The 12,760-nt window shown below is 45.7% G+C and overlaps 1 protein-coding gene across 7 annotated transcripts in view; it reads right to left on the minus strand.

Moving 5' to 3' along the window:
• Positions 1–12,760, minus strand: part of TTC23 (tetratricopeptide repeat domain 23) — a 76,420-nt gene continuing 63,660 nt past the window's right edge. For 5 of the 7 annotated variants that reach the window (XM_012764530.3, XM_012764534.3, XM_012764535.3 and 2 more), the window contains exons 10-12: positions 8,288–8,410; positions 1,713–1,795; positions 1–594 (exon numbers count right to left, since the gene is read on the minus strand). In XM_012764530.3, the coding sequence (XP_012619984.1) occupies positions 480–594; positions 1,713–1,795; positions 8,288–8,410 (321 nt within the window). In that variant the 3' untranslated portion in view covers positions 1–479. Of the gene's footprint in view, positions 595–1,712; positions 1,871–8,287; positions 8,411–12,760 lie in introns of all 7 variants that reach the window. The other 2 variants (XR_012920088.1, XM_012764538.3) reach the window with 2 other exon arrangements.

The following is a 12,760-nucleotide window of genomic DNA, read 5'->3' on the forward strand; positions in this document are numbered from 1 at the left end:
TTTCAAGTTTCCCTTTATTAGCATCTCATTCTCATTTTATTCTCAATCCTTATTGGCTTCCTGTAAGAAAGGGCTTTTTCTAGAATTTTACTGTTCTAAATCTGACTCCAGACCCATGTGAGGAACTATGTGTACAATCAAATGCCAAGTCTACTTTCCTACACAACTTTTTGAAGAGAAGTCTTTCAGCCACAGGAGAGCTGATGGGTAAAAATTCTTGTTGGCAAGAATAACCACTTAGGTGATTAAAAATAAAAATGCTTTATAAAAGTGCCAGATCACCCTGAAGGGCATCCACTATCAAAAGTATGGCCCATGAGAGGTTTATGGTATCCCTGTTGCATGCTGGAACAAATGGTTGGCCTTGAAAATCTGTACCCTGACTGTTGAATTCCATCTTGTAGTTGGAGAAAGATTTGTACAGCACCCTAAATGGCAGTGCCCAGTCCTGCCCAAAGCCTGCTTTAGGGCGGGGCGTCTCAGTCTGCTGCGTTGGGCCTGGCTTTCCCCAGCATGGTGTGCCGAGGGATGATGGTGCCGAAGGCCACTTTGGCTTTTTCAGCCTGCCCTGGCTTCATGGTGACCTCAGGGGCCCTGCAAACAAGCAGAGGGTGGAGTGAGTACGGCGCCCTCCAGCCCTCCACACGGTTTCCGCCAAGCCTTTGCTGCTGGCAGGCAGTTGCCGAGACACATTTCATGAGAGGCCTCAGGAGGGGATGTGAGTGAGAGGAGAATCATGGCACAAGAGCATAAAACCCCAAATGTTCTTCTCCCAGCTTTCTTTTTCTTTTGAGACAGAGTCTCAGTCTGTTGCCCAGGTTGCAGTGCCGTGGCATCAACCTAGCTCACAGCAACCTCTAACTCCTGGACTCAAGCAATTCTGCCTCAGCCTCCCAAGTCGCTGGGATTACAGGCATGAGCCACCAAGCCTGGCTAATTTTTTTCTATATGTTTTTAGTTGTCCAGCTTATTTCTTTCTATTTTTTAGTAGAGATGGGGGTCTTGCTCTTGCTCAGGCTGGTCTCGAACTCCTGAGCTCAAAGGATCCACCATGCCTGGCCTCCCATCGTTCAATTCCTTGTGACCATGGTCATGGAGCTGAGGCAATGAGCCCTGAGTTGGCTCAGGGAGCAGGACATGAGCAAAGAGGACTGTCAAGGCTGGGCTGGAGGACTCCTGGTTGGCTCCCCTTCCCTGCTCTAAAGGGTCATGGCACCCCCACCGGCTGGGCTCGGTCTCTGCTCCAGGCCGCCACCCCGCTTCCCTAAGCAAGTGCTTGGCAGTCAGCCCAGAGACTCTTGGCCGACCCAGCTCTGTGAGGGGGCAGCCTCCACAGCAGGGGCTGAGAGAGATGTGGGGGCTGGCCCTCAGGTGAAGTCAGTGGACTCTGCAGCTCCAGTCCTGACAGGACAGCAGGCCAGGCCAGTGCTCTGGGCCCTCCCACTCCCACGGGTGCCCTAACCTGCAGTGGGGGCTGGTCTGCCGGAGGACGGAATCCAGCCTGCGTTTCTGACACTATTCAAGAGCAAACACCTCTTTACTACCTGGGCAAGGAGGATATTTACAACTGGGTTTTCAAAGGAACTGGTCTTGCATTTAACTGCAAATTATGGGAAGTCAGTTTGTAAAACTTCCCATTCTAGATTCCTCTGAGATTCTGAATGGAAAAGGAATGAGCTGCTAAGAGGAGGTGTGGGGGAAAACCAACTCACTTAGACAGGACGTCCATGGTCTGCTGGGTGGCCAGAGTCCTCCTGTCCAGCGCTCCGTATAAGAGGGTCTGAATCTGAAGACACTGCGGAACACCAAGTAGTGATCATGAGGGCATGGAAATGTCACCGGGAACATTTTGCAGGAAAATAAAGTCTCCCTTGAATGAGAGAAAAAAATACGTCATTCTTTGACCCATGTTGTGACAGAATTCGTGCATTCTCAGGGTTTCTCCTAGGGACAGTCTGACCTTTGCTTTGGATGTTCTGAGGGATCCAGAAAATAAATGCACAGTTTTAGCGCTATTTCATAAAACTCTCTGTGGCCATCTGTATGCAAAAGTATATTTAAAAGCAGCATTTTTTAAAAAGTAAAGGCAAGGACCTTGGTACTGCCCAGAGGGTAGTCTCTACTTTCTATTTTTAAATGGCCTTTGCTTTAGCCCTAAACAGTTCTTTTAAAAAATAGTTTTGTTTTTTATAAACAAATGTTTTATTTTTATGTGGGCTTTCTACACTCATTAGTACACAGCAATTTCTTAGTTATTAAGAGATAAATATTGAGCTTTTGGATTATCCAGAGGTGACTTTGGCTTGATTTCTCCCTTTTTAAGTCTTGCCATTTGATTGCTTGTGCTAGGCCAGGCCAAACTCAAGGAGAGGATAAAGATTAACGTTTGCCAAAAATGGCCAAAATAATCTTGAGGAAGAATGAGGTGGAGGAACGTGCTTTACTGGATTCCAAGACCTTTTATAAAACTATAGTAATTAAGGTAGTGTGGTTTTTACCCAGGGGAACAGGGCAGAGAGCCCAAGACTTGAAAGAGGACAGACTGGCCTTGCAGGACTGGTCAGGAAGAGTGGCTGGTCAATAAATGGTCCCTGCGGACAGGGATCACTGGTTTTCCAAATGGATGAAAACAGATCACTACCCCATATCAAACATACCGAACCTCATACCGAAATTAATCCCAGCAAGATTTGAAGAACTAAGTGTGAAATGCAAAACTTGGAGGTTTTAGATGAAAATATTAGAGAATATTATTATGATCTTGAAGTAGGGAAGCATTTCTTAGACAAGATCTGGACAAACCAAAAGTAAAAGACTGATAAAATGTGACTATATGAAAACTCAAAACATCTGTGCACCAAAACTCACCATAAGCAAAGTACAAAGACTATAGAAAGATATTTGCAATGCTGAACTGAGAAAGGTTTAACGTTCAGTGTACATAAAGAACTCCCATAAGATAATGAGAAAAAAATAAAACAAAGTAACCTCTCAATAGGAAAATGATCAAAAGATATAAACATATTATTCAAAGAGTTGAAAACTGACCAATAAACTTACTTCATCTCACTAATAATCAGAATTGCAAACTAAAATTTTAATGAGGTAGGTACCACTTTACCTGTCAGATTGCAAAAGTTACACTCTGATGATACCAACTTTTGTCAAATATACAATGCAACAAGAACTCTTTTATATATTGATAGTGAGTGTTAAAAATGGTATAAATCCTTTGTAGGACAATTTAGCAATATCTAGTAAAGGAGATATAAATTGTGATACATATGTATATATCATATGTAGGTGATATTATATAAATGTTTGATATGTGTATGTGTGTGTAGGTACCCACACCGATGAATCTCATGATTATAAAATCAAAGGGAAAAAGAAACTTGCAGATGAATGTATATAATATACATGTGAAGTCTTAAAACACGTGGAACAAAACCGTAGTAAAATAAGAAAAGCATGGGAACGATAAGCAATTCAGGATAGCAGTTATCTGGGGACTCCAACTGTATCTGTCATGTTTTACTTCTTACACTGAACAGTGAGTTCAAAGTTGTTTGCTATACTATCCATACTTTTTTTGCATATCTTCAATATTTCATAATATATTTTTAAAAGATGGAATTAATGTTTCTGGGTGATAACAGCTTGAGTCAAAGTTTGAGGGTTTGGGGACTTAGTACTGAAGACTGTTTATTCATTTTGATGTGCCAACCATTTTTAGGTCTTCAAGAAAATTAAAATGCAAGCAGCCAAAGGGCTTTGTCTTTATAAGCTGTGGAAAATATCAAAACTGTCTGAATGTTTCAGTCTGAGGAATTGAGAATGTAGTTCTGGAATCTGAGAATGTGGTTGTCTTTTGGAGGAAGGAAATAGACAAGACTGACAGGATTTTAAGTATTCATTCACTATTTCTCAGTTGAATTATCTAGCACGAAGAAGTAGTAAAACTCTATTATTTTATTTAGCACAAAATTCAAATTCAGCAAAGGCAAGGATCCCAGCCCCTCCACCCAACAAGCCCCTGCCTTTCTAAATCTGTACCGGGGTCTTGGCCTGGCTGAAGCGAGCTGCTCATTCCACGGGATTGTGGTGACCCTGGACATTTAGGAACTTTGAGAAAGCTCTACTGCTTTGAGGGGAGGGGGTAGGGACGAGTTTTTGACACCCGTTGATACTTGATGGAAACCCTTCCAGCACCCTGCTTGGGTTACAGCTCTTGGAAGCCGGGGTACATCGCCCCATTAATGAGGCAAGATTCACTCCACACAGGGCCTGGCAGAGGCAGAGGTGCTCAGAGAGGGACAGTGAGCAGGAGAGGCAACCTGCTTCCCCTCACTCCCTGTCAGCAAGTGAGAAGCTCTCTCTCTAACGCTTCTTGCCAGAACAGACTTCATTTTCTCCTCCGTGCCCAGAAATACCTACACTCAGTATAAAAGATCAGGGCTAATTTTAAAGCCACCCAAACCTCCCTGTTTACATATTTATGAGTGCCTCCGACGCAGCTCATTTTGAGAGGAGCTGATGTCGACATGGCTTGGTGTTAATTCATTCGCTGTGGCATTAGGATTTTACTGACATGATAACAATTAGTGGAGACAGTCTGAGGTCTCCGTTCACTCTGTCTTAACAGATGGCCTTTCAAATCTAAGGCTGGGGAGGAATTTCCATCCTACCCCTTTGGTGATTGAAGCTTCTCCTCCCTGGCCCCTCATTCTCTAGGGAAAGAGATATCAATTGGCTGAATATTCACAAATTCCTAGGAGGAATGAGAAGGCAATTGGTAATGTTTATGCAAATTCTCAGTGGTTCTACTAAACACCCCTATTTTCTTCCAGACCTTGTATGCTGGTTGTTTTCACCGGGGATATCAGGTTAGTAAAGAGACTGGAGTTAGGAGAGAGAATCATGGTTGGTTCAAGTGACCCTTTTTAATAATCAAGCCTGGGCTGGGAGTGGTGGCTCACACCTATGATCCCAGCACTTTGGGAGGCTGAGGTAGGAGGATTGCTTGAGACCAGCCTGGGCAACATAGTGAGAACCCGTCTCTACAAAGAAATACAAAAATTAGCTGGGCATGGTAGGGCATGCCTGTAGTCACAGCTACTCTGGAGGCTGAGGCAGGAGGATTGCTTGAGCCCAGGAGTTTGAGGCTGCATGAGCTGTGATCATGACACTGCACTTTACGTGGGCAACAGAGTGAGACCTTGTCTCTTAAAAAAAAAAACAATGAAGCCCTAGAGAGGTGAGTCCCATCCCCATCCTACCCTAGACCCCAGTTAAGACCCTTCTCTTTCTGGCATTAATAGATATTTCCCCCTAAGACTACTTATCCTTACTAAGGAGATTTGCCTGCAATTCGAGCAGAAATCAGAAGTGATGCAAAGGGGTGTCAACTAGGAGACAGAAACAGATCTTCAGCCCCTCCCTAATTCCTTTAGGATTCTAGTGCCCAAGGAGGCAAGAGCAGGCACCAAGGCAGGAGAAAATGGTTCATCCATTAACTGAACTACTCTTCAAAAGATACTTTTTAAAATAGCAAAAGTAACCAATTACAGAATTCCATTAGAAAATGTTTTCTATAGCTGTGTATTTATCTAAGAAACATAAATTGAATTTTCCGGTGTTCTGCTGCTCTTAGCTAAATTTACTTAAGCATTTTTGTGTGAAGCAGGTATTTCAATTCTTTTGTTAAAAACATAGGTATTGACAGAGATGGAGTCAATAAATGTTAATTGAACCCACTGGGAGCCAGGCTTTGTAAACATCTCGCTGAGCTAAGTAAAGAACTCGCCAAACCTTGACATTAGAACATTCTCCACCATAAATAAAGGTATTATGTGCTCTCCAGATTCTTCCAAGAGGCCATGGGCACTCCTCTTTGAAATCAGCCACTAAAGAGTATTTCTTACTTTTCTTTAAAGTGAACAATAAACTGAAATTCTGAGTATCTAGGCAAATTTTAGGGAGCCATTACATTGCTGCTATTCTCTTTGATTTTATAAGCAAGGGTTGTGAAAAGTCAGTTGTGTTTCTATTATTCCTTAAATAGCAAACAGGGAGCTTTTCCTTCCCTTGCAGGAAGGGAAAAGGCAATGTCTGCTTTTATACTAGCCTGCAGGCTGTCCCCACATGGGGGGCCATGTTTGTCTTGCTCATCTTTGTGTTCCGGGGTCTTGCACAGTCCCTGGCACACAAGTAGATGCAATATTTACAAAGTGAATGAATGATTAAATAGGTGAACAAACAGATGAGCTGAGGAAATTTTTATATGGAGCCTTAAGATGTGGTTGGACCATGGGGTTTCCACTGATTCATCAGTTACTAAAACCTCTGGTTAGGAGGTTCCATTGTGAGTACAGTGTTAAAAACCTTCAAAATCATAATCCGGGCAAGCTCAATGATAGGAAGAATGCTGTTCACTCTTTGCTGCTTTTTCTTAGGAGTCATCCATAAAGCTCGGTATAGATAAGAGATTATCTTAGGCATTTGATGCAAACTTTAAAAATTATTTTTGACTTGAATCTGAGGTCTGAAAGCTGGGTTTCTAAGGAACCCAGGAGCCAAGGAAGCTGGGATAGAGGCCATCAGTTTGCTATTTTCCTAGCAATGGCCCATCTCTGTGCCCTGGAGCTACTACCCTTCCTGGCATGAACAAGGGTGGCTCAGTTGCAGCAGTGGTGTGGGGATGAGCTTGCTTGGTACAGTCTGGCTGGAAAAACCACTGTAGTTAGAAACCCACACTCACAGGGAAACATATTTTCCGTTTGGTGCAGTGGTTGGATCTCTGACAATGTTTAGTCATTAATAAGGGCCATTTTCACAGCAGCGCCCTGCAGAAGGAGATCGGTGGTGTCTCCCTTCCTCCCTTGACCTCCAGCCTAAGGTCCTGGAATCGCATCATAATTCCTCTTGGGGAGTTTCAGACAGTGAAAGTGCTGATGGAACACATCCCACTTACGAACAGAGGCAGTGCCGCAAGGACTGCAACTAAAGAGTCATCTAAGTTACAAGACTACATAACTCCATAATAGAAAATTGGGAAAGACATGCTTTTTCATTCCTGGTAAGGATCCAAGCCAAGCTTGTCATGCTATTACTTGTATTTTGTCTTTACATGAAATGAAAAGCAAAGCTGGAGGAAGCTAAATTTTTAAAAACTGCTCTCATGCTGAGGATGTGAAATCACTGCTCTTCTGTACACATATTATCTGAGGCCAGATTATATCCACGGGGGAGAAATTACCCAGAAACTCATGAATTGTGCTTCCGTATTCATGTCAATTCCCAAGGCCAATAAAGAGAAAAGAAGACTTTAGCAACCTTAATACATTCAAGTGTTTAAAGAAACACTAATATGCTTTCACTTATCAATCATTAAAGGCAGGCAAAAATGGCTAACTTTGGGAAATTGAAAGCATAAACCAAAACACAATTCATCGGACAACCCTCCCCTGTAGAAAGAGAGTTGAGGGCGGTGGGTGGTTTTTCTGAGCCAATTAGAAACCAGCCTTGTCCTCGCTGGACCCACGTCTTCCCCCACACCCCTCCCTCCCGCAGCGGATTTGCTGAGCACCTGCAGCGTGCCAGCCCCGTGCCCGCGTCAGTGATGGAGCAGAGAATGGGCAGACGTGGGCCTTGCTGTCAGGGGGCTTCCAGTGTCGTGGGGGAGGCAGACACTGGAAATGTGTAAATAAACATGTCACAATAACTTAGGATTAAGAGCTATAAAAAAAAGATGGAGTTATGAAAAAATGTGTGTGGGGGGTGTTGGTGGTGGTTGAGGGTACTTGGGCCAGCAAAGGAGGAGGTGACACTGGAGTTGAGACCGGAGGGACAGGGAGTCAGCCAGGGGATAAACATGGGGCGGGAGAGGAGATGGTGGCGGTGGGCTCCCAGAGAGAACAAATTCCAAGGGTGTGAGGGAATGCGCCTCTGCATCCTCCCTCCTCCTGTCTCTCTCTTTCCCTGTTCTTCTGTCTGTCTCTCTCTCACACCCCTGCAGCTCCCTTATGTGGAGGGCCACTACTCCTGAGGACTGAGGTGCCAGTGGGTGGGTAGGGAGCTTCCTGTGAGGGAAACACAGGTAAGGTAGGAAGGGGCCCCAGGCTTTGCAGGGAAATGCGAGATGAGGGAGAAAGGAAGGGAGGCCCAGGCACTGCCAACCCACATAGCTGCACAGAGCCAGCCCTTCCAGAAAGCTCTCCCTGAGTATCTCCTGGGTGCCAGCCCTGGGAGCGTACACGTTGTCCTTGCTGTCTCCCTCACTCCTCACCTCCAGGTTGCCAAGTGCCGTGGGCTCTATGTCCTTATCGACATCCCTCGACTGCCCCACGACTTTGCTCCATCCCCTGGCCACTGACATGGAGCAAGCTACCATCATCTTTCTCCAGGACAACTGCAACACAAATATTTAGAAAACAAATGCATGAGCAGGACTTGCTATGGAGAGAAATCCTGCTGTGTACCCACATAGAAATGAAGGCTTCCTTTCCAAGCAGATAGCCAGCTTTTTGGAGAAAGGTTGGATGTGCCTATTTCTGAGCCAGCCAGGGCAAGGGATGCAGACTCCCTAAAGGCCGAACCTTCGGAGCTGCCTCTTCTTGGCATACTTTCCTGTTGACATGGAGCTCAGTGATCACGCTCAGTCCTTCCTAAGTCTGCGTAATCCACACCAACCATTCCTGACCATTGCTCTTTCAATTTGGTTAAGGTTACACTGAATTTATATGGTAGGAGACTCTGCCTTTCCCTCCACCCCTGGCCATCCACCCATGAACTCACTGTCATCCCGCATCCAGCGAGGCTCTGAGAAATCCCTCTGTAGCCTCAAGAAGGACAGTATATCCAGACCCACAGTACTGCTCCCTTCTAGACCTTGAGGCCAACTGAGGAACTTCCAGGGCATTGTGTACTCACCAAGCCACAGTTCCTACTGTGTTCTGATATGTGAGGAGGATTTCCACGGCAAATGTAGCCTTGCCTGTGGGCGGTCTGTGTACATGCAGAGGGCGCTGTGCTGGGTGCTGTAGTTGGGGCCCGACCTCAGGAGACCACCTCTTCCCTGCAGCTAGTGACCCTAAGGCAGCCTGTAGCCATGGACCTGGAATTCTCATTTCTACCCAGCCTATAGCAGGTGAGGGAGGCTCCACATTTCCCCCAAGAAGGTTAAGAATGGATGACCTTGACCTCTTGAATTATCAGCTCTCATTCTCATGTTACCGCAACACAACAGATTTATGAGCATCTTCAAGTCATGAGTCCTAGAAGAGTCCTTAAGCACACTTTTCAACCCAAGAACAGGACATTTTATACAAAATTAATGTCATTATGACTGTCCTCTCTGTAAAACAGGTGGACTAGTGAAGCCCAACAATGGATTAGTCAAAGATGACTAGAAAAATCAGGATCATGGACAAATGATGCTCTACACGTGAAAGCAACATGCACTGACGTGGTGGCTCTGTGGCGACTCCAATTAAGCTCTGGATTTTTTGCTATATGCAGGGCAACAAGAAAACACCAGATATGCCAGAGGAAAAGTAAAATGAAGGAGGCCATTGATGGAACTATAGGACATGGATAGTATTTAAAATATGGCTGTCTCTAAGAAAGCCCCATGTGTTTGGCCAGCTGGAGGAATGGCTGGAACACAGCAGGAACCTGATGGCCAGTCTGCAGTCTCCAGTCTTGACCCATGACCGTGAAATACCTTTCTAATGTTGGCTTTCTTGAGTATGACCAATGAATAAAAACCACGTTCCCTCTCCTTTCTTCGAAAGATTCATTATAGCAGGCTTTGAATTTTTTAGAGAAAGGGGATCACATAAAATTCTGTTATTCTTTTATGGAAATGTTTAATGCTCACAGCTATAAAGTAGTGAGACAGTGGAATGAACCCTGTTAATTATAGTACCTAATATGGAGGCCGGATCAAGAAAGGACCCAAACCCGACCTCATACTGTCCCTGGGCCCGGCATACTCCCGAGCTGTTACTGACCTATGAGACAGCCTTCAGGAATTCTTTTCACAGCCTTTTTGCCCGGATGAAAGTGTTGGCAAAGATCCTCATCCTAGAATCAAACCAGGTTTCTATGTTGCAAAAGTATGTGAACTTTTGCTGTGGAAATTTCCATCTGGAGCCAACAGAGTTCTCCAATTTTCCCCAGCAGGCAGAAGCCTTTAAAAGACAGATCAATAATATAATATGGTTTCCTTTCCAGTAATTTAATCCTGCTGTCTGCTTTGTTTCCCATGCCTTCCTGTTTTTCGTTTTTCAAGCCCACAGGACCACGCCTGGCCCATTCAGCACAGGAGGGTACATCTGGAAAGCCACTATTCAGTGGGTTCCTGCTGCTGAGTTGAAAACTTGGGGGATGCAGCTGTTGTGATAAAAACAAGAGAAACACTCGGCCAGTGTTTAGCTTTAGAAAGCTGCTGGCTTCACAGAGCCCAGTGCTAAATAAGGCATTTGAGAAACTCCAGTCAGCAGCAGATGTGAAAAGCATGTTTAAAGTCCCCGTCTGTGCCCTGGTGTTCCCAGAGCAGCCAGCCCTGTCCTCAGATGGGTACATGTGGAGAAGCGAGATGAGAACTGCGTGCACCGCAGCCTGCACAATCTTTGTGAATATTCTCATCTTTTCTCTCTGAATCTGGCAAATGGCCAGGCATCTTTACAATGTCAAAGCCATTGTTTTCAGGACTGATGGTTAACTAGGCCAAACTAAGGGAAAACAAGGTCAGCAACTTCCACTACAGGTTTTAGGAGTGATGCAGTCCGACAGTTTTGTAAAGCTGAGCAGACTTTCGCCCCTCGGGTGGCAGCGTGGCCCAGAGCAGTGGTTTTCAGCCTCCCCCAAGGAAGTGGGCCAACATGCAGATCCCTGGGCCCCTGACCCTGCCGCAGGGCCTCCGATTAGGAGGGCAACCTTGATGCATGGGGCTCAAGACCCACACTTGGTGAACTAGTGGCATAAAGGAAAGAGCTGGGCCTCATTTAGAGTAATCTGTCCATATACAGTTGACTTAATTCTGGGAGCCTCTGGTCCCTTATCTGTAAAATAGGGCTATACCCACAGGGTTGCTGTGAAAATTAGGAATGATGTATGAGCCACCCCTGGCAGCACCAGGCCAGCCCCAGGAGGAGCCGGGGGAGGTAGTAGGAAGGTCTGTGCGGCTCTGCTCAGCCCTCCTGAGGTTTCTGTGTACTTTTGTTATCATTAGCCACCTTTTACCAATCTGGGGTCCCTCCCCTGCCTGGAGTTGAGTGGCTGGGTTGAACCAATGGAAGAGTTTTTCCAGACTTCATCAAGGAAAGTGGAGATTCCCCGTGGCAGGCACCACCTTAGCCACTGGCCCTGCCTTCTGCTCCCTTTTGCAGTGGTGCTCATGGTGGGAGGACAGTGCGCCCGGTGGCCTGCACTAGGGCTGTGTCCCGCGCTCATCAGAGCAGCCTCACTCCACTCTCCTCAGTTGGTGCCTGGAAAACTGTGGGAAGGAATGAGGGCAAGTGTTGCTGTTATCTCCATGTTACAGATGAGGAAACTGAGGCCTCTGCATCAACTCTTGGTCCACTCCATTCCATTCTCAACATTAGCCTCACAGTGATTTTCTTAAAAATCCAAAGGACAACTATAGACCTTTTGTACCCTGTTTAAAATTCTCTCAACAGCTCCCAGCTGCTTAGAGCAAAGTTTGGAAAACTTTTTCTGCAAAGGGCCAGACGGTAAATATTGTAGGCTTTGTCGTCCAAGAGACAAAATCAAGGCTACAAGGTAGGTACAAGACTTATACAGTAAGAGAGAACAAATTTCCACAAATTTTTTGATTGATGAAATTCAAGATACAATAATGAGTAGTTTTTTTCCCCTGATATAGTTCTACTAATGAGAAGAATAGATTCATTTTTGGGGGGAGAATACTTAAGTCCAAAGTTAGTGTCTTCTAGCATCAAATTGGTTGCAAATGATCATTTGTGGAAAGCATTTTTAGTTCAAGGGCCACACAAAAGCAGGTGGAGGGCTAGATTCGGCCTGTGAGGGCCATAGTTTGGGACCCTTTCATAAAGGATCAAGTCTCAGCACCTTAACCTGGCAGACCTGCCTCAGAGACTCACCCTCATGCCTTCCCCCTGCCCCCCAGTCAGCCCCAACTGCTTTTTGTTCCTTAAATGTACTTTGTTCTCTTGGCCTGGAGCATCCTTCTTCCATCCCATTTCCCAACCTGGGAATTCCTGCTTCTCCCAGTCCAAACTCTTTTTTAGGACTGCTTATCTGGACACCTTCCTTAAAGCCCATCCCTCCCATCATCTCAGTATGGACCTGCAGCATGGAACTCAGCACATAATATACTTGGGGGGAGGGAGGCTACAGTCTGCAACTCCCCCATTGGTCTGGAACATTCATAAGGGAAGGGACTGCTTCATTTCTATTGTTTCCACTGTGCATGCTCCAAAATAGGGAGGGGTTTTAGCGACCCTGTCCCAGGTCTTCCGACTTCTCCAGTGCCACCTTCACCCCGGGCCACCTAGCTACCTTGAAAGCACCATGTTCCTACAGCCCACCACTCCGCTGGCCACAGCCGAATGGCCCAGGGGTGGGCACCGGATTCAAGCCGGGCCTACCAGTCTTTCCCTGAGGTCTCTCAAGATGAGATAAGAAAAGGCACAGGGGTAGGATGTAAAACTTTCCATTGTCTGCATCTTGAGGGAAGACACTGCCACGAGAGAGGAGGAGGATGTGCAGAGAG

This window comes from Microcebus murinus, chromosome 7, assembly GCF_040939455.1.
Source record: "Microcebus murinus isolate Inina chromosome 7, M.murinus_Inina_mat1.0, whole genome shotgun sequence".
Lineage (NCBI taxonomy): Eukaryota > Metazoa > Chordata > Mammalia > Primates > Cheirogaleidae > Microcebus > Microcebus murinus.